Source organism: Phaenicophaeus curvirostris, chromosome 9 (assembly GCF_032191515.1).
Source record: "Phaenicophaeus curvirostris isolate KB17595 chromosome 9, BPBGC_Pcur_1.0, whole genome shotgun sequence".
Lineage (NCBI taxonomy): Eukaryota > Metazoa > Chordata > Aves > Cuculiformes > Cuculidae > Phaenicophaeus > Phaenicophaeus curvirostris.
The window spans coordinates 1,382,703-1,403,320 of NC_091400.1; the positions used below are offsets into that span (position 1 = coordinate 1,382,703).

Sequence of the window (20,618 nt, forward strand, 5' to 3'; positions counted from 1 at the left end):
TCCCTAAAATCTTCCTGCTGAGAGATGCAAAGTCCCTAGGATCATTTGCCTGTGTGCAAGCTATGGCTTATATTAAGGCAACTGTTTGTTTCCATTGCTCAATCTTGACACGTGAAAATTCACTTTTTTTTGTTGTTTTTCCTCCCTTTTTTTTCTATTTTTTCCACTCCTTTTCTTCCTTCTGGTGGAAGCTTCATGTAATCAACATGATTCTGGGGAATAAAGATGCCAGAGGAACAGCTGTACATCCTTTGTCCCCGCAGCAGGCACGAATTATTCAAATTCTCCACACACTCAGTGGTAATCCAGTGCACGTTTCAGCTTTTCATGCTCCTTGCTTCAGTGGTGAAAGGGAAAGAGGAGGCCAGTGCCTGGGTTTTCTGGTTTAGCGCCTCAGAACTAGCATCCCAAGCTTTTAGAAGCCATGAATCAGTCCTCTGAAAGTCATGAATTTGGCAGAGGAAAAACCAAGAAGGGGAAGGTGCTTGAATAATTTCAAATTTAATTGAATTGTCCTGTCTTGTATTTCTCTTGATGCTTCTGTGACAGAGGAAAGGTTGGGAATCATGTTTTTCAACTGTTTCCTCACAGTTAATAAAAACTAGAAGCATTTTCTTTAAGCAACAACAAACGAAAAAGCAAACAACCCAAGATTTTCAAATGCAGCATGTTTTCAGTTGTGTTTTGGTGCTTATTTGAAATCAGTCTTCTATATAGGTTGCCTGGGAGAGGGTGGGGGCTTGTGCATGCCACACACTTGTGTGAGTGTTTGAATTTTTGCAGTAGAAGCCCCACAACAGTTTTGTGGCAGTTACAAGAAGTTCTTCCAGTGTGATACAATTCTTCAGATTTGTGTTCAATTGATTTTTACAGGACCATGGGTGGCTGTAAAATGAAAGTTAGGGTATGATGCAGTAAAATTTTGGTACATTCAGAGTATTATGGTCATGATAAAAGAAAAGGAGGGGCTGAGTCACCAAAATGGAGAGTAATAGTTTTGAGAGAAGGACAACTGATAAAACATACAAACAAAACTTAAAGCTTTATAGAAAACCCTTGGGATTCTGTAGTACAAAAGGAGGAAAATCTGATCCTTCCTACCTTGAGCATCTAATTTCTACCAGAGGCTCAGTGATCATAAACCATCTGAATGTAGATTCGGTAGCATTTTATACTTGCAGTGTTCAATAGATAACAGCAAGCACAAATAACATGCTAGCAGAATATACTGTACCCGTGGGGGCTTTCCTGCCAAATAGTAAAAGAACAATAAAGTCATCAAAAGTTTTGCTGCCAAAACAGGACTCTGGGTCTGTCCTCTGACTAACACAGCAGTTGCTTCAGGCCAGTTGATTTCCTTGGATGTCGGTGCAAGTTCACAAGAGTTATGCACACATACCCAACGGCATGAATGTGACACACCTGAACGTTCTGCTGCAAAATTTAGTGTGATGCTCCCTAGCTAGATGGGTTGTGTTTTTTTCTCTAGCAACATCATGGAAAGGGCTGCTTTATTTTTCCTTCACAACCCTCCCTTAACTTCTGAGTTATGCTGTACCCTCGCTGTAGAGGTTGGTTAACTTCAGGAATTAAATTTACATTATATCGAGTTTGATGACTTGTTGTTGACTCTAGTTGTTGCCTTGGATCTGTTTTTCTTATTGTTGTGTTTTTCTGGGGGCTTTTTTTTAATTCACCCCACTCCATGGAGTGGATTGCTGATACCTAGAGTTTGAATTAAATGGGATAAATAATTTGTATATAGACACCACAGAATATATATAAATCTAGAAAGTTGCTGAAAAGGGTCAGATGAGAGCTTCCTTCTGCAATTGCACATTCATTTATTCCAAAGGTACAATTTTCCACAGTTTGATTGCAGGAACTGGGCGGTGGATGAATCAGAGATGACAGTGTAAATGGTGTATGCCCAGCAGCCTTAGGGGATCCCTCAAACATGCGAGTTTCTCATTTGGTGATTTTTTTTGGCAGTGATGCCTCAATGCAGTGACAGTTTCTGCTACAACTGTCAAGCTAAATTGTTTCTGATGGTGACTGGCATTCACAATGATGCTGTTCATTTGGGTTCCTCCTGTAAACATCTGTATGCTGCTCTTCGCGCTGGGGCATGGGTGGTATTGTCTATCTCCCCTCTACATTTGGATCAGGATGAACTGAACCACAATGAAGAGCAGGGAAGACATCATCTCTCATCCTCCATGAGACCACTTTCTGTTCAGGGTGAAGGAAAGGATGTTCCCCTGGATCTTCCCAGATTTAAAACCCCCTTCCTACATGCAACATCTGCTTGTCTGTGTGTGTGTGTAGAGCGAGGTGCATGTGTAAGCCTGCTCTGCTTTTCCCTTCAGCAACTGTGTGTTGTCAATGCAAGGTTTGCTAGGGAATCGGACTAAGGGGAAACCTGGTTAGCTGGGGCTGGAATGAATTACCCCACAGAATTTTAAAGGTGTTAGAAGAGCAGTACTGGAGAACATCTTCAAGCTAGTGGAGCTGCTAGCAGAGACCAGAGCTGGCTGGGGAGCAAGAGAATAAGGCTGAAGGGAGCTGTGAGTTTCTTTATTATATTACATGTTCAAGCTCATGGAAATAAGTTTGCTTTGGTACTTGAGGCATCCAATGAATCAGGACGTACGGGTCATTTAATCTTAATTTCTAATTCTTTTGATTTATTATAGGACAAGATATGACAGGCATGCAATAATGAAAACGGCCTAAAACAATGAATTGTAGAAGAAGGTACAGGGTCTAGAGTGTCCGAGTGGGAGATAATTTTTGCTAAAGCTGCATCTTCAGTAATATCAGATGAAATCTTCTACCCTTTTCTTATAATCTTTTTTTTTCTCACAGGATTTATTTCGCAGTCAGAGTTGTCCTACAGGCAGCAACTGTTTTCTCTTTTGGGGCACGTAAGACTCCCATTAACTATGATGGGCAATTCTATGGGTTGGTTTGATCTGGTATCTGACCTTGATCCCAAACAGTCTACAGCATAAGTATTGGGACCAGAAATGTCCAGAGAGGGATTCCACCCAGTGCAGGATCTGTACACTTCCTAAGCAGTGCCCATTGTCCACTGCAACTTCCTAGAAGCTTTCTGGGATGGTGTTGAAGGTGTATCCATGACCAAAAGATTTGGGGGAAGCATGGTGTGTTGAGTAAATCCAGTAAAATTCTAGCTGTGCCATGGTTCCTAACTTACAAGTCTCTTAACAGGCAGAGTTGAGAATACAGCTCTTCAGCCCCTCTGCAGATTACATTGCCACAGGAATTAGCATACACCAGTGACATGGAAAAGAAATTATTAAAAATTACTATTTGCAAAGCTTGTATTGAACTGCCTTGGGAAGCGTACTTAGGAAGAGTCTTTAAGGATTAGAAGTGTCTATCTCCTGTCTCACCCACACCAACCTTCAAAGCTTCCCGTTTCCTTGGTATTATGCCATTTACATACAGGTAGATAGTTCTGCCCTTCCTTTTTACAATCTGTGGAGGAATTCTGCATGTTCAATTTTTGAAATCTCTCTCCTTGGGTCACTTTTTTTATTACTTGTTCCTGACTTTTCCTCCAAGTTATCTAGTACCTGTGCCTGTGATACATTTCTTGGTGTAGGCATCTTTGCCTCAGATGCACTGGGATCTCTGCTGTGGAGAGCAAAGTGTTTAGCTGCTCTGAATGCACAGCGCTGGCTCATGAGCCTGCTGGGCTGATGTGTTAATGTCACTGAGCAGAGCAAACCCCTCCAGCTTCACAGCTTTGTTATTGTGTATGCATGCAGAGAGGCTGCAGTGGTCTTTGGCAGCAGAGAGGGGTGGGATTAGAGCAGGATTAATTGCAGCAGCTTGTATTTATTCAGTGCACAGCCACAAGCTTCCTCAATCATCAGAAAGTCTATCATTTGTATAGCTCAACCTTTGCTCACTCTGAGTTTGGGTGCTTACAGGGAATGTGCTTGGCCAGTGCAATGCTGTTTTCTTCTCACTTTTCCTGAAGGTGACAAGAGTTACTTGTCAATTTTGAAATCTGGTAAGAAGCAGCAGAGTTCCTTTCTTAGGAAAGAGGTGATTTAAACACCTAAACATTTCGCAGTGATCCCTTCTTTGCATCGTAAATCCCTGATAGAACCCGTGGCTTCAGGCTGAGGGGGCACAGTGGCCTCATAGGGTGAGTGGAACAGGAGAATGTGCACATTTTTTTGTGAGATTGCTCTGACTTTGTCAAGAAATAGAGTTTCACAATGCTATGGAGAGCAGGGTGCAGGTTTTAAGTTTTCTGCTCTTCAGCTGATGAGTTGAGAACTGTATGAGGGTGGACGTGTACCCTCTGCCAGGGTTAGCCCCAAGTAGGAGCATCTCTGCTGTACAACACTTTCATGGGAGCTGGATCAGGTTCCAGTGTGTGTCCGCTCTGTGTCTGCAGGGTGATGGGTCACAGAACTTGGGGACTGTCTTAAGTAACCTCCCTTACCTGTGAAAATGCTGATGAATGGAAAACTGAAGGTGAATTGGGTGGCTGGGGTGTCTCTATGTTAAATAACGTATGTTATTGAATCTGTAGCAAAATACATTGCTTTAATTTTGCCCAAATGACATGTTCTGCTTGAACCCAAACTAACATATTTCTTCCAAGACATGTGAAATTTTTTGCATGAGCAACAATTACATCTCAGAATAAAATTCTGTTCTGAATCCCGTTTCAACCCCTTTCTATTAATGCCCACATATCCACTTCCAGAAATGTTGATTTTCCACATAAAGAAATAACTCAGCAAAATCTTCTATGAGTTTGGAAGGTGTTTTGATGGTGTGGAATCTTTTTCTTTCCTTAGTCTGAAAAAAAAATAGTTTCTATTAAATCCTGTTCTGTGTAATATTGAGGTTACCCTACAGATAATGCCACTGGGTTTATAGAGGAAGGAGGGGAGGAAGAGCCAAGGATGTGATTGTAGCTTTATTTCCCACTCTGGCTAATGTCTGAGCCTCTCCTGCTTTTCCCATTGTAGTCTTATGCTCAATAAACATGAAAGATAGGTCTGTAATAGCAACGAATGCTCCCATATGCTTGTAGCGTAATTAAAAGCATATATCACGCAATAAAGCACATTTGAATGAAAAATCTTCCCATTAGACATGTGGTATGCATTTATTTTCCCTTATTGTTAAACTTTTAGATTATAGGCATTAATGGAGCATAAGGAGGGGCTTCTAAAGGGCTCTAGTTTGGAGTTCCCTGGAGCAAACAAGATTTTCCTCTTGAGCAGGAGGGGCACAGGGCTCTGTGGTGTAGGCTGACCCTGCACAGCCCCAGGGGCTGTATCCACACAGCTCATGGATCCAGTTAGCCCAGGCCTCAGAACAAAAACTGTCTAATCATTTTTAAGCTGAGAAGAAGCTGGGCAAAGGAATCAGCCTGGCATGGAGGGAGAAAAGTCAGCAGCCCTTAGAGCTGATTCAGTCTTTTTTAACTGTTAAAGAGCTGATCCTAGGGAAAAAGGATTGAAGCAGCAGCTGAGGACAACAGGAGCAGCTCGCAACCCTCCTCTGCCTCTGCCTGAGGGGAAGAAATACTAGTAAAGATATTACCTGGTGTACTTGGTAGACCCTGGTAGGGGGAGGCAGCTCTGCCACCTCCATCCTGTTCAGATCTCTTCACAGTCCCAGTATTGTCCCTCCCTTCCCTGTTCTGTATCCTTTCCTCTTTCTGTGTCTGGTCTCACTCTCTGCTCTGCATCACTGATGTGGGAAACTGTTCCCCTGCATGGCACATTGCATGCCCTGTCTGTTATATCTCAATCTGTTCTCAGGCTCTAAAAGGAGAATTTTTTGGTTTGTGTTTTTTGCCCCTTTTGTGTCTTTAGTTTTCAATAAGGCTTGTTAACAAAACATCCTTCAGAAGAGAGTCAGTGACAACGTATTGCTCAACTTTAGCCCATCCTCATACTCTAGAGTGATTTTGAAGTAGCTAAAATGTCAAGAAGAAAGGAATAAACAAGTAATGAAAGAAAGTTCGCATTCCCTCAAAACTGCATTTCCATTTATAATACTTTTTGCAAGTTGCTAAAGCTAAATTATTTAGAAATGATTAAAATGGGTTCTGGCTAACCAAAGTGAACATGCTTTTCCCCTAGATTTTCAGTTTAAGAAAAAAATCTGGAAGTTATACTTTTCATCTCGATTCTGAGCAACTCTAGTGTTTCTGGAGGTGGAGGCAAAGTAGTAAAGAGAAAATATTTTTCACCCAGAACTGAAGCACGCCTTAACTTCTTTAGAGACACCCATTTATGCTGCTGCTTCTATTGCAGCTGTATCTGAACTTCTTGTTCCACTACAAACTAGTCTCACAGTAAAAAAGCAAAAGATAAGCTGTGCTCTCAGCAGAAGTGGCAATTTTTTGGCTGGGTATGCTCAGTACCAGTTAGGCTTAAGAGAAATTGAAATATGTAGGTTGTTGAGTGGACTTTTTCACCAATTTAATCCACTTTCCTCTTTTTCTTGGAGGTAAACTGTAAAGGCAGAGAGAGGCAAGTCTTACTATGAGCACTAGTTTTAAGCAGACCATGATACTATGAGAGGTGAAAGCATTTTTTCAACTGTAAAAGCATAAAACATGACATCAGTGCATTCTCTTAACCTACCCAAGTTTGTTGTTATGCCTGCTCTAGGTCAAGCTATACAATTATAACTTGAAGTCAAACATTCCCAAAGTGTTTGGGCTTTGTGCAGAAGATTTCTGAGCAGTTTCTTATAATAGTTTAGTTGAGTCTCTATTTCTTTCATGTGAAGGTCTACTTTTGCCAGGCAGCTCGTGAAATACTTCAGCATCAGATTTTAATGTGCAAAGAGAACTTCCAACCTTCTGATACTTCCCCACACTCTGTATGGAACAGATTAGTATTTGAATTCTATCTAGACCAGTTTCCCATCAAAACAATCTGTTTCAAGTGCCCCTTGAACATCTGTAGGGAAACAAACAGCTCTGGTGGGTCTCTGATGCGCAGCAGTCTGTGGACACATTCTCTTCCCGTGTCTGAGACAATCTGGCTGTACCATGCTGGAGAAGAACCTTCGGATGTAATGAGGTCTCTTGATGCAGCCTTTAATCACCTGGAAAGGAAATCAAAGCAGAGATATAAACTGGTCCATTTGTTTTCATTACAATTACTAGTTTTTACAACTCTGTGTAAACAAAGCCCATAAATATGGTGCTGGTAGACTTCCTTCTCCTAAGCTTAGCTTCACCAGCTGCTACACAAATTTTTTGGCTAAAGAAGCAGGATTTATTTTTAGTTTCTTTAGTGTAGAGCTGTCAAGGATACCTTATATGAATTGTAACTTCCAGCAGCTTGTGGTAAGAAGAGAGAGCAAGATGATGCTCTTTTCATTCTCTAAAGGTCCAGACGCATTTCCAGGCTTCAGATATTGGTTCCTCTGGAGCCACAGCAAAGCAAGGTCACAAGGACAGGTATTTCCCTGAGAGAAGGTGGAAGGAACAAGCAGAGATCACAGAATCACAGAATAACCAGGTTGGAAGAGACCCACCGGATCATCGAGTCCAACCGTTCCCATCAAACACTAAATGATAGCATCCTTCTTGCGTTGGTCATCAGCTTGAAGGTGGCATTAACCCCTGTGTCTCCTGGTGGATTTGACTATCAGAAGTAGTCCTTCAGTGTTTGAGTAGGTGTTTTTTCAGAGTTTAATGAAAGAAATGTAATATAACAGGGTGAAACGCAATGATCACTCATATCTTTTCACTTGCTGGAGCAGTTATCTTCTATGGTGTAGATTCCTTTGTTCTATTTATTTATTTATTTATTTTGGCTTTGCTAAGTAGGGGCAACCTTATTAAATCCTTCCCATGTTGAATTTCACATATGGAAAAAGATCTTTGTAGTAGGTGAAGTGACGACCAACCATGTATTCTATGCAGAATATTATTCCAAGACCTTGCAAAACATTTCTCCTGCAGTACTCAGTTGCTCAATGTATCTTTAGAAAAAATGTTGATGTTATCATCTTATGAAACATTTTTGCTTCAGTTTTGAATTTGTTGCGTGTGGCTCTCTTGTTCCATGTGATGGGTCATCTCTGGCAGTTGTCAGGCATGGCTTCTCTGTTCTGTACACTTAAGGCTGAAAAGTATTGTGAGTTTTTCTCCAGTTTATTTCCCTTCTATGAATGAACTTCTGGCATACTAATGATGGCATCACCTCCTCCTTTTGTAATTTAATCTGTAACACAGAAACCTAGAGAAAAGACACACTTTGCAATTTTCTGAGTGTTTTACAACTTTTTCTTCAGTTTCTGAGCCTCTAATATTTTTCCAGTGATTGGGTTCATTTTTCCTCTGTAGACAAAATTTAAGACCCTGCAACAGTCTTGCTTTTCTGAGTTACTTTTTGCAGACTGCTTGCATGCAATCCGATTTCCTACAGAAATGTTGACCTAATTTTATTTTTCTTCTGTCCCAGTTTGATTTTTTGGCAGGAACCCTCCACACATCTCATAGACTTTTTTCACCAGCACTGACTGAGAAGGTGTTAGTTTGCTTTTGTGCTTTTCTAGGATCAGAGCCATCTTTTTATATAAGCAATCCAAGCTATTGCTTGGGATCATGCTCTTCTGAGGACATGGCAGGCTGGGCTGATCTGCTCCTCCTCTTCCATCATGTTCCCATGTGTCAGCTGCTGCCCACTAATCACCACTAGGGCAACTCTCAGCCTGCTGGATTAATATGAATGCATCTTTCCATCATCAGCTGGATGTATTGTCTGAGAGAGGTTTGATTTTGTATGTAATAAATTAATTATTCCTTTAAGTACATATAGTGCAGCTGTTTTTCCTCACTTTTTCTGGCACAATTATTTGCAAACTCCAAAGTTCCTCCAGGGCTGGCTGGCAAACAGGAATCTGTTGAGATTCTATCAAGTTGTTTGCTCAAGCCAACAGGCCCTATTTCAAAGAGCATTTGATTTTATTTGTATATGAGCTTTTTGTGTATGTTCCTGATGCCCTAATTCTTCTATGCTTGGGCAAAAAGTCTATAAATATAATTAAAGCTCTCAGAATTTCTTTAGTCTGTTGTCTATTGCTTCTAAATCTATACATGACATCTTCAATGTGCCTCTTGATGTGGTCAAGTGTACCCAGGCTATTTTATACTTGGCCTTTCTTCAGCTTGTGCTGAAACTTCAGTCTTCTGCATGCTTCCCCCAGGAAGACTGAGCAGGTCAATCTGGGAAGAGGGAACCTAACGTGAAATCCATCTCAACTAAATCATCTCTCTGTGGTGGGATAATCTGTTTCTACGCTAGTTACAGTGGACTTGTTTTAGTGTCTACAGAGAGAAGTAGAGGCTTCTAAGGTATGAATAATAAGTGCTTCGAAAAGGGAAAATGTTGGCAGGAAACAAACTTTTTTTTTCTTTCCATCACTTACTATTTAGTCTTAGGTCAAATTATTGAAATCTGCTGTACCTGCCACTAAATTTGTTGTCTCTTCTAAAAGCCATGAAGGGATATGAGCAGGAAGGTTATACGTATATATACATATTTGATTTTAATGTATACTAGAAAACTCTTTATTATGTATGTTTTATTCAGTAATTTAACATGAACCTTTACATTCGCATTTCTAAATAATACTATAGATTTAACTGGGACAGTGAGACCTTTCAGGAATTTGTTCTGTCATACAGCTTTAAGACTCAATTGTCCAGTTAAAAATTGAAGTGAATGCCTAGAATATATAGGTGAATAAATAAATAAAACTTCTTTAACTGAATAATATCCTCCTTATCTCTTTATCTGAAATCACCTAAAGGCTACAAGTTCAATTTAGTCCTCTTACTATCTGTCAGTCAGAGGCTTAATAGAAAGAAAGCAGGAAAAATGTACTCAGTGGCTGGTCTCTCATTTTTAACTTTACACAGAAAGGTGCTTCCTGAATAAGACACTGTGGGAGAGATGAGTAGTGCAAAAGAGATTGTGCTTCATGCCATTGAATTCTCTGTAGCTACTGCTGTTATGCAGCCGCAAAAGAAAAGGGAATGCTAGGGGCAAAAGATAAAGGAGAGTCTAAGGAAATTGATGTATTTTGCTAATCCTTTCCTCCTATGATAAGAATGGTTAATCTGTTGCAGAATACAATACGGATGCTAGTCCCACTTGCAGTTGGTTGTGAGCGGGAGTTAACTTAGGCTGAGCTGCCTGAAGCCCATGATTTGTGCAGCTCTGTGGCTCCATCTGTATGTTGTGCCCGCAGTCAGGAAGAGGAAAGGAAAGCCAAGTTGTTTGTTGCAATTCAGTCTGTGCATGGAGGTCCTTGTACGTGTAAAAACACATGAAATGACTTAAGGAATATTGCTGGCAACCACCATCAAGGCAGAGTTGTAGCACTACTGAGATTTGACTCATGGAGTGTGGATTGCCAGTTATCGTTTCTAAGAATCCAGATGTTCCTTTAGAAGAAAGGACGTGATGCTGTTTGCATAAATATTTGCTGTTTACCTTCTTGATGCATAGCCTTGATATTGACTTCATAAGCCTGTCCTTGGATTTGGAGTTTTATTTTTCTGTTGTCTTTAATTAGAGAAGATAAGCAATGCTTTATTTTTTGTGTTGGCAGAGAATTCCTTTTGGGGTAGAGGATTTTCTGCTGGTTTTTTTTTGGACTCTCACTGTGTTTGGTTGACCAGAAAAACAGAGGAAGCCCAGATAATGGGGGCTTTTAGTGCAGTATCTTACCTTACATTGTGACAGTGCCAAAGAAATTTGGCCAAATCAGAATATTCAGACCATGACTGACCTCCTGAGGAACACAGGGCAGGAAATCTTTCCTAGTATTTCTCACCACAAGCTCAGTGATGTTAGTTGCAGTGAAGTCTACGTAATGGAACCCAGTTTTGAAGACTGGAGGATGCCTTCTTCCATCTCTTTTCCCCTCATGCTCTTTATTCACTGGCAGCTTGAGCTGTCGTTGGCAGAAATTGGACTTCCCATTGATATAAATGCAAAGGACTGATTCTTTTGTCTTTACCTATACCAATTGTGTTAGACATGATGGGGTCCGAATTTCAGTTTTTGAGCTTCTTTTAGCTAGCTATACAGCAGTTTGGTTGTGTAGTTGAGTACAGACATAGTATGAATTAATCAGCTGCCTCAGGCTTTGGATGCTGCTCAAACAACCCTTTCTAATCACCTTTGTAAATTGTTCTGTGGTTCAGTGCTGATGTGGCTGCTGGATCTCTGTGGTCAATGATACTGCCTGTTCCAGGAACTTTAATATTCAATGTGAGCATATAGAGTTTATCTTCCCAGTCACACTTAGCCATCCATCATAGCTGTGCCATAGTACACATCACGAGGTTGTGAACCCTTCTAATCTGAACACGGGCCTGTCTCTGATTTGTAAATCTAGTTGCTCAAAATCAAATCAAATGCAGAACCTTTACTCAGGTTATATTGTTTTCCCATTAAAGACCTAAATTTGGATATTACAAGCATTTAAGTTTCTCAGCTCTGTTATCTACCTCCTTAGACTGCAATCAACCCCTATTTTATTAAGCCAGAATTTACTTCAGCTGAAATTTATTTGAAATCTTGTTCAAAACGCTGCCTGCTATGTATTTCTCTGTGATCTAGTTTTAAAGCAAAGTAGTTATTTCTCAAAGTGGATTTTTTTCTGAAGAACCAAACTTGCTCAAAATTGGAGAAAAGGAGCTTATGTATGCTTTGATTATGAGTGAGTGGATTGTGGGTAATTAATTATATGGAGAATGGTATTTGTGGTATTAAGCCAAGTATGGATGAAGCAAACCTATGCCTGAGACTTATTGTGGAGTTGCATGGAAATTTGGTTACATTACAGCTGTACCATTTGTTAGCCAGAAAGACATTAAATGATCATTAGATTGAAAACTTGGCTTTCAAGAAGAACCACTTCACAGTCTTTAATGTTCAACTAATGAGCAGATTGCTTTCTAACTTACTTCAGAATTTAGACCTTGTTCTGAACATAGAAGTGGTAAATTAGGGCAATTTCCATTTCCTTTCCCACACAGGAGAGAGATTTAATCCACAGCATAAAAATGAATTGCAGCGTGACCTTTGATATAGAGTCAGTACCTACCGCATCATAGTCATGTTAACTAATCCTTCTTTGTCTTTCATTCTATTTAATGTTAGGGGTTTACATGTCATCAATCACCTGTTGGGCTAAAAAAGCCAGGGGGACTGCCAGCTTTGTCATATGGCAGTATTGTCAAAGTGAATGTGTTGACAACTGAAATCAGGAAGCACAAAAACGTTTGAAAAAGTTTTGGAAGAGCCAACCTGATTTGGAGTCTCAGCAGTTCAGTCTGAATTAAATGTGAAGAGATGAGTGCCTTATTGCCCTTCCCTGGCAGTGAGGCTGCTCAATAACTGTGCAGGACAAGCCATTCCTCTTCTTTAATCTGAGCTGATTTTAATCCTTTACGTAGCACTAGTCCTTCTTCTCTTCCTCAAAGCTTATACTTCTCTCTCTCTCTGTTTCAGCTTTACTGCTCCATGGACTTTGGAAGAAAATGGCATCTCATGCATGAGCGGGTCACTCCAAACAGGTTTTACTGGTGAGTTATGCCCTCGGGCTTTACTTGTTTTGGACAGGTTAGGAAGGGAGAAAGGGCATCTAGCTTCAAGGGATTGGTTTCTTTACCTGAACACTAAATATGTGCTTGGTTTTGGTGCTCACCTATGTTATATACTCAATCCATAATATGTACCTTGCAGTGCTGTAGCTGAATGTCTCCATGTTTGTATTTCATTCTTGTTTGATAACAGTGGTGTCAGCAGTGTATTGTACAGAATTTTGGTAACTGCAAAACTCCTGCTTCTTTGTTATATACTTACTTGCAGCTTAGATGGCAAAACTATCATCATTAGAACTCCTGTTTTTCAACTCTTTTGAGACCTGCTTTAGCCTACAACACAGTCTTTGCGCAAAGCCAGCCACTCTGACCAGTCTCCTTATGCAACTACAGCGAGGAAGGATGATTCAGACTCTGCTTTGAATCACTTTGAGGAGCCAGTTTCTTTCTACAGACTGGTGAGAGCCCAGGATATGCAAACAGTTTGCTAAGAATCTGCTTTGTGACTATCTTCCTTTCCATTTCCCAAGCATCAGCCTCTAAAACTTGGAGCGTATCTTAAAAGCAGATGATCAAACAAATTTAGTTCCTGTCTCCGAGGTCTTCCATTTCAGATGCCATTTTTCCAAACTTCTGTCTATGTTCAAAGCCCAAGAATTGAATTCAGAGAGAAAGAGAAAACCCAGCAGCAGTCTTGTGCAGTTGAATCTAGGATTTGGGGCTTGAATCGGATTCTGAACACTATACTACATGCCAGATGATGACATGTATAAGAACATGCAGAAGGGATGATATTCAACCTATGAATAGTTGAAGAAGTGCCTGGTCACTAGAGCCAAAAAGAGATTGTAGTATTAAGAAACCAGAGACTCTTATTTTGCTGAGTGAAAAATAAAAAGGACTTGGATGACTTAAGAATTGACTCCCAATTGCAAATCATGATGTATATGTCTTAAGAGTCAAATTCTCATAGAAATTCTTGTGTGTCATTAAAAATATCTGGAATCCAGGCCAAAAATATCTATAGATTAGATTTGCTATATTTCTGGACCTTGAAGTGGAGACGGTACATAGAATCATAGAATAGTTTGGGTTGGAAGGGACTTTAAAGATCATCCAGTTCCAACCCCCACTAGATCAGGCTGCCCAAGGATGGGGCAGCCACAGCTACCCTGGGCAACCTGTTCCAGTGCCTCACCACTCTCACGGTGAAAAATTCTTCCTTATGTGTAGAATTCTTCCTTATGTCTAGATGCGTCATAGGATTTTCAGGTTGCTTAGGTCCTTCCGCAAGTCTCTTCTAAACAGCTTTAGACCCCACATTTAAAATGTGGCTCTTTGGCAACAAGTCTGGATATTTCCCTGAGTAAGCCTGTGGATTTTGGGCAGTGTAAGAAGGTTTTTGAACGTCTAGGAAAAGGAAGCTTGTAAGGCTCCTAATTCACATAGACCTGCAAAATATATCAAAGTTCTAGAACCTTGTCTGACTGTGTCACTGTTTCACATTTCCATAATGAAGGAAAGGTGGTTATGTTCTGGTTAGGGTGATGGGTGGCTGATTGAGCTAACTATCCAAAATCCTCTGATTTCACTATTCATGCTAGGTGTCAATCCTCTCCAGGTGCATCCTTCTGTGGAGTCAAATACTGGGTTCTATGGTATAATTGTGCCCTACTCTCCAAATAGCACATTTGAGCTTAGGGGAGAAACTTCCCTGGAGAATGAAATGCAAGGGCTGAGCTGACTTGGGAACAAAGCAAAATGTCTGAAGCAGAGGTTGTGTTGTTGTGGTTTATTTTCTACTTTTATGTAATAAAGGTTAGTGGAAATTGCCTGTTTGTCTCTTTTCCTTTGACACCCAAGCCTGTAGGTTGTTTTCCACAACATACCTCATTTTTCATTCAGCTTTCTGGCTGCACAGTTTGAATGCTGCTTTTTAACAGTGCATTATATAAAAAAGCCTCTGTTTTAACTGTCTCTTTCATTTAGAAAATGTAGAGGTCTTCTCTAGTTAAAACTCATATGGCATAGACCTAAAAATCTTTATTCCACTTGGAAATACTAGAATCCCGCTGACAATAAACTTTCCAAAAGACTAAATTAGGTTTTTCCCAGAGTGAGGGAGATTTGAACCAATTTGTAGTGCAGGGGTCAGAGATGTTGGAATTTTGGAACATAATAACTCCCCTTAGCTGTCTGAATTCTTTCTTCTTTTTTTTTTTTCTTTCTTTCTTTTTAAAGCTGCAGACTGTGATGGCTTACAAGTTCTGGCTTGTACGATGTGCACAGAAAGAAATGCAAGGACAACATTTTAGCTTTGGGAATTTGACAATTTCTTTTTATTAGGCTATGAAAGAGTGAGAAAATGTGTATAGCTGTAAGTTTCAGAGGGATGTGAGCCACCACTCTGTAGAGTTGATCAGCTTATCAAATCCTACATTATTTAAGTTCTTAATTAAAACTTCCAGGAAAGGTGAAATAATAAAGAAAGGGAGATGTTTATTTGTGCTGCTCTGTGTTTTTTATTAGTAGGGACTCGGGTAAGCATCCTTCATCAAACGGGACAGTCTTCATCTGATCTGAATGCAGCTGGCCTTATCTGGAGCAACCTTTGTCTAGTGTTTTTGCCTTCAAATGATGGCTTTCATCTCTCAGGCTGCCATGAGAAAAATAGGCTTGTGAAGACTAAAATCTTCACCTAGTTCATGGGATCAGTCATCCTGACAGGGAGAGGTCTTATTTTTATCTCTGAGACCTTTCAAAATAATTACACCTTCCTGAGAGAGCTCAGATACGGAGACTTTAAGACCAGGAGAAAATTATGATTGCATCAGAAGTCGTGAGGTTGGGGTGTGAATTTTTGCTCACCTGCCTAGTAGCCATGGACGTGCAGGTCAGGTCACTCTGCATTTTGCTGTAGCTCTGACAGGCAGCATCTGTGATGGCTCCTCACTGGTCAAAAATAAAGTCCTAAGCTCCAGTCCCTATCTGTGGCTTTGTATCCTGGCTTTTAACTTCAACTTCTTTCCTTATTCCTGCATGTTGGTGCTTATCACTGGGTTGTAGTTCTGTGTTCTTGTCCCATATGGATGTCACATGTCCCACAGTTTATGGGGCATCTGTCATCAGTTCCTGCGATAGGCTCAAAGTTTGTGCATGAGCTGAGATTCATCTTTGGGACGCTCAGAGTTATAAAAACTAGGATTTGAGATCTCTACGTCTGTAGTAGTGATTCATTTGTTAGTTACACCCACTGATGGTGGTGGCAGAGCTCGAAGAGAATGTGTTACTTGATGTGAGTGCAGGCATCCAAATTTGGCTCCTACGTGTCTTGGCCTCAGAGATTTTAATAACTTAGGATCCTGTAAGACTGGAAATAGCAGCTTATGCTAATGTGATACAGAAATTCCCAGATCACACATCACTTAAATTACTCAAGATTACTGAAACCAGGATGGGTGCAAAGTATGTTAAAGACTTATTCAATGTTCTTTTCTTTCAAAACACATTTCTGCAGCTCCCTTTGGGCCCTGTTCATTTTCTGTCACTATAACTTAGACACCTGTGCTGTCATGTGGAGGCATATAAAAATATAGTCCATATTTTGCACTGTGGAAACATTAGGGAAGCTTCCTTGTCTGTAAAACACATTTGTTCTGTGCTGACTAACTACTGCCTCTGTGCATATAAGAACTCAAAAACTTGAATTGTCCTTAAATTGCTTTACTACCTCTACCTTTTCCTATGGTGAGACAATGGCAGTAGGCATGTGGGCAAGACAGTTTGATTAATGAAGCAAACGCCAAGCCTTATTTGTCACTTTGCTGGACCACAGCTTTTCTATGTCATGTTGAGTGACTCAAGCTGACTCTACCTTGTTACCACTCGAGGTAAGACTGAGGTAGTTCTTTTGCTTGTTGAATGTAGTGGGTAAAGTACTCAAATATTGTGGTAATGGGTGCTACAGCAGTGGAGTAAGAGCATTGAAGGGCTCTAGAGACTTAAGCGATGCTTTAGTGACATATGAAGTGCTTTTGTAATCTTACGGAATGACTCTTTAAAATATGGAGTTTCATAAGCTGCCTTATGTTTTCTGGTAATCCGCTAAATGGCTGTGAATATCATCCCCTGTCCATCTGTCTTTGGAGACCCTGTTTATGTTTGCTGAGCAGACACAGAGATTGCCATCCTGTGCAGAGGATAGAACTGTACTCCTTGAGACACCCATACCCTCTCTTAGGGTCTTCCCAGGCTGGTCTTTGCTGGAGAACCTATTCATGTTTCCTGCCTCCTATCACCACTGGGGAATGTGAAGCAGTGGATGTGGGACTGTTTTCCATTTTTTGCCTGTTACATCCAGACATTTTATCCTTTTATCATTTTTTTTTTTCAAACACATGATTCTGTCAAAGCCCAGGAGCAGGAAAAGGGGGGAAGACCCATTTGTGTGCAAGAATGAGAAACCTGTGCAGCATTTCTTATGGCTGTGGGAATACTTGGAACACTGAAGTCAGTGCCCAGGGTGAGCCTAGTCAGTGAAAGGTACTGAAATACACACTAGTGATAAAAGCTGGACAGAAAACACCAACAAAACAGGAGGGGAGGGACATGAGGAGGAGGAAAATAGGACATGTAATAGTCTGGCTTCAAGAAGCAGCGTTAGTATCAGCAAATAGAAAAATGCGATATAACAAGCAGTTCCCAAATACACTGTTGATTCCTTCACTAAGTCTCCCCAGAATTTTATTCTTTCTGTTTCTGTGGTAACCAACCAGATTTTTGATTATTTTGGTGTCCATGAATGCTAGCTACAATCATTTTGCACTCCAGAGATTAAAAATCCAGAGAAGGGAAGAGGCTGGGCATCCACTTAGGCTATGCCTTTGAATTTACAGCTTTTCTATCACAGTTGTTTGAGGCATGAGCCAGAAAATTTTGTCTCTTGAGGGCAAGATTTTCAATCCTTTTTGTCATGATTTTGGATAGGAATAGTGATAAAGTTTATCCAGTGTACTTCTATTTATTTGCAGCTTGAATTTCATGAAGACTATAGCAGGGGCTGGTTTGGAGTAATGTAGCAGAAGATAAGGGATTTACCTCAGAATTTCAAAAGGTCATGATCTGGGTTTGGATCTGCAGTTGGGCAGAGGTTTGTGTTTGTTTTTATTCCCTCATCTCTGTGGTAGCACTGATATTTCCAAATTCCAGTGCCAAATGGTGTCCACACATACTTTCAGCAGCAGTTCCAGAAGTGACCTTTGAATACAGCTGAGATTACCTTTCCTGACTAGTTTGCCAGCAATGAAATGGATAGGCTGATATGTGCCTGTCTGTCCTGTAAATCCCACTAATCATTATCTACCAGATGGTGTCATCGCATAGTGCTGGGGAAACACCGCCTGATTTTTTACAGCCAAGTTTAGTGTTAAGAAAACACAGTCTTGTAAATGACAAATTGACTATTAAGTAATCCTGCATTAGAGTTTTTTCCAGAATTAAAACCATACTGTGCGTGGAACTATGGATAAAAGGAATAATTCCAGCTTGGCAGCTATGGATAACACCACCTGTAGTGTCATTAAGGTATAAACGCAGTGGCTGTTCACATAGACCCTGAACAGAGATCTATTACTGAAGGCTCGTATGGGCTGACTCATTTGCCTTTATTAAGGGATTTGCTTCCCATACCTTGTTGGTGAGAACACCTGGGAAAGGTTTTTCTCCTAGAGGGTAATGCTAACACGCATCTGCAATGTGTTATTCAAGCTCCCGTGGCTGTGAACTGTACTAGGCTGAGGATAAATTCTTCAGCTCTAGCCTCAAGCTCTGTAATAAGAGTTCAGACAAGATGAGAACTTCTTAAAAGGTCTTGGCATATATTGAAGGATTTCCTTGCAAGGTCACATTAGTTAATTAAAGATCACAATGCCATGGTGATAATAAGACCGATTTTATTTTACTTCCAACATAAAAGATGAACAAGTGGGGAACTGTGAGTTTAGGGATTTTCTTTTAATTTTGTGTGCCTAAAATTAATGCAGTTGGCACTATAGATATTTAATATTTCCCAATATGAGGTTGTAGCTGACTAGCTTGTGATTATGTAATAACACAGTGGCAGATACAGAAAAGGAACCTGGGTATAACATTGGATGCTTTTTATTGACTGAAAAAAAAATAAACAAAGGAGCACCCTGAAATGTTTTACATTTTTTGATGTTTTTTTTAAAGTGATTATTAGATGTGAATAAATCTCATTTTGCAATACATGAACTTTTAAAATTGAAGTAGAGAAAGAGTGCAGTTTGAAACAAAGTGCCTGAATAAAGCCAGAACAGAGGGATCCTGACTCCTATTCCTACCTTGATCTTTTGTTATGCAGAGCAGATATTGGTCCCTAATACCAAAGTTAAACATTCCAGTATGTTTATAAGGTAATTCTTCATAAGTGTCATTGGTAGCTTACGAGAGTGATCAACAAGGTTTGAGAAATCTTTGTAAATTTATGTTTTGCTTTTGTTCACGAGCACATTATTTTCCTAGAGGTAATCCTATCCTTCTTTTCAACTGTAGATTTCCAAGTGTTCTTTTAGGCATGTTGTGATACTTTTCATGGATATTTCCTAGTTTACCTGGGACTGAAAGCAAACATATTTTGGATTCTAGTTTATATTTACACTTTAGGTTGACTAATGTCTTTGTATTACAAAGGCAATTTGATGCAACCGGCTGATGTGTTGGGAAAACTCATAAAGATTGTAGATTGTTTGACTTTGTGATTGTGCTCTTCTCCTCATTTCCTGCTTTCCCAGGAAAATAAGGGTTTGATGTTTTTGTAGAGTCCTGTGGATGCCATGATCTCAGGCACCCTGGGCTCAAAGCTCTTTTATCAAGAAAAAGACAGGCATACTGGCTATAAGGATTGTGTGTGATCATGTAGGGAAATGATTTAAAATACTTTAAACTCTCCTCTAAAACCCACGAACTACATAAGAAATGAACCACAAGAGAAGAACCACATGATAGCAAACTCACGATTCATATATCGCCTCTGAAATTCTGGCTGCTATCACAGCCAGAATGAGTTCTTCCAACAGGTGGCTCCTCAAGTTGCCTTTGAGGAACTTTTCTTTCTAACCTACTTTTGCTTAAGAAACACAGCGTATCTTGCAGAAGGAGAAATTATTCCTTCTCCGCTAATGTAACTGTGGGTGTCCTTACATAAATACTATCTGGCTTTTAGAATTTGTGATTTGTTTTGATTTTAGTACAATTTGTGATGTTAGGAATATTTATGACTTTAATGTGCCGTGGCTGGCAGTGATTTTTGGGTTTTGATCTTTTTTTTTTTGGAAAGACCAGAAAAGTAATGGCTGAAATATTTTTGTTCATTGGGTTGAAATGTAATGATTACCACTAAATGTCACCTATTGTGCTGCAGTTAGGGCTTTCAGCCCTCAAAAAGTCTTTTGCTTTGGTCTCGCATCTGTCAGGTTTATTTCTGTTCCAGGGGCCAGTCTTGTCTATTATTTCCCCCACTGGTGATCTGTCTTGGATTGCTTTGTAATCCTCTCTCTCTCCTGTGACTAAGTGTCTGGGACTGGACCAAAGCAGATAAACTGGTAGTAAGAAAGATCTAAGGAGAAATTTTTTGAATATTTCTCCCAGTTTGAGATCGATCCCTGGACTGGATTGCAATGCCATGTCTATCCGGATGGTCCATGGTGGAAGGATCTATTTTGTTCTCATCCCACTGGGATAAGATGTCCAAACCTCATTGCTGTGTTTCACAGGCCAGTGCTGGAAGCTTAAATGCTGTAATGCAGACTCATGCAGCCTGCCTGGGCTGACTTCATTCTGTCTCTCCCTGATGCATGTGAACTCAAACACAAATTAATTTCAGCCTGTCAGTAACAGTCCCAGAGTAATTCTTTGCGATACTTTGTAGGAAGCAGTGATGAAAGCCAGCCCT

General features: G+C 40.2%; 1 protein-coding gene across 1 annotated transcript in view; it reads left to right on the forward strand.

Annotated features, from left to right (window-relative positions):
- Positions 1-20,618, forward strand: part of SORCS3 (sortilin related VPS10 domain containing receptor 3) — a 275,609-nt gene that overhangs the window by 158,030 nt on the left and 96,961 nt on the right. The window contains exon 5 of the mRNA XM_069863574.1: positions 12,555-12,628. Coding sequence (XP_069719675.1) covers positions 12,555-12,628 — 74 coding nt within the window. The remainder of the gene's footprint in view (positions 1-12,554; positions 12,629-20,618) is intronic.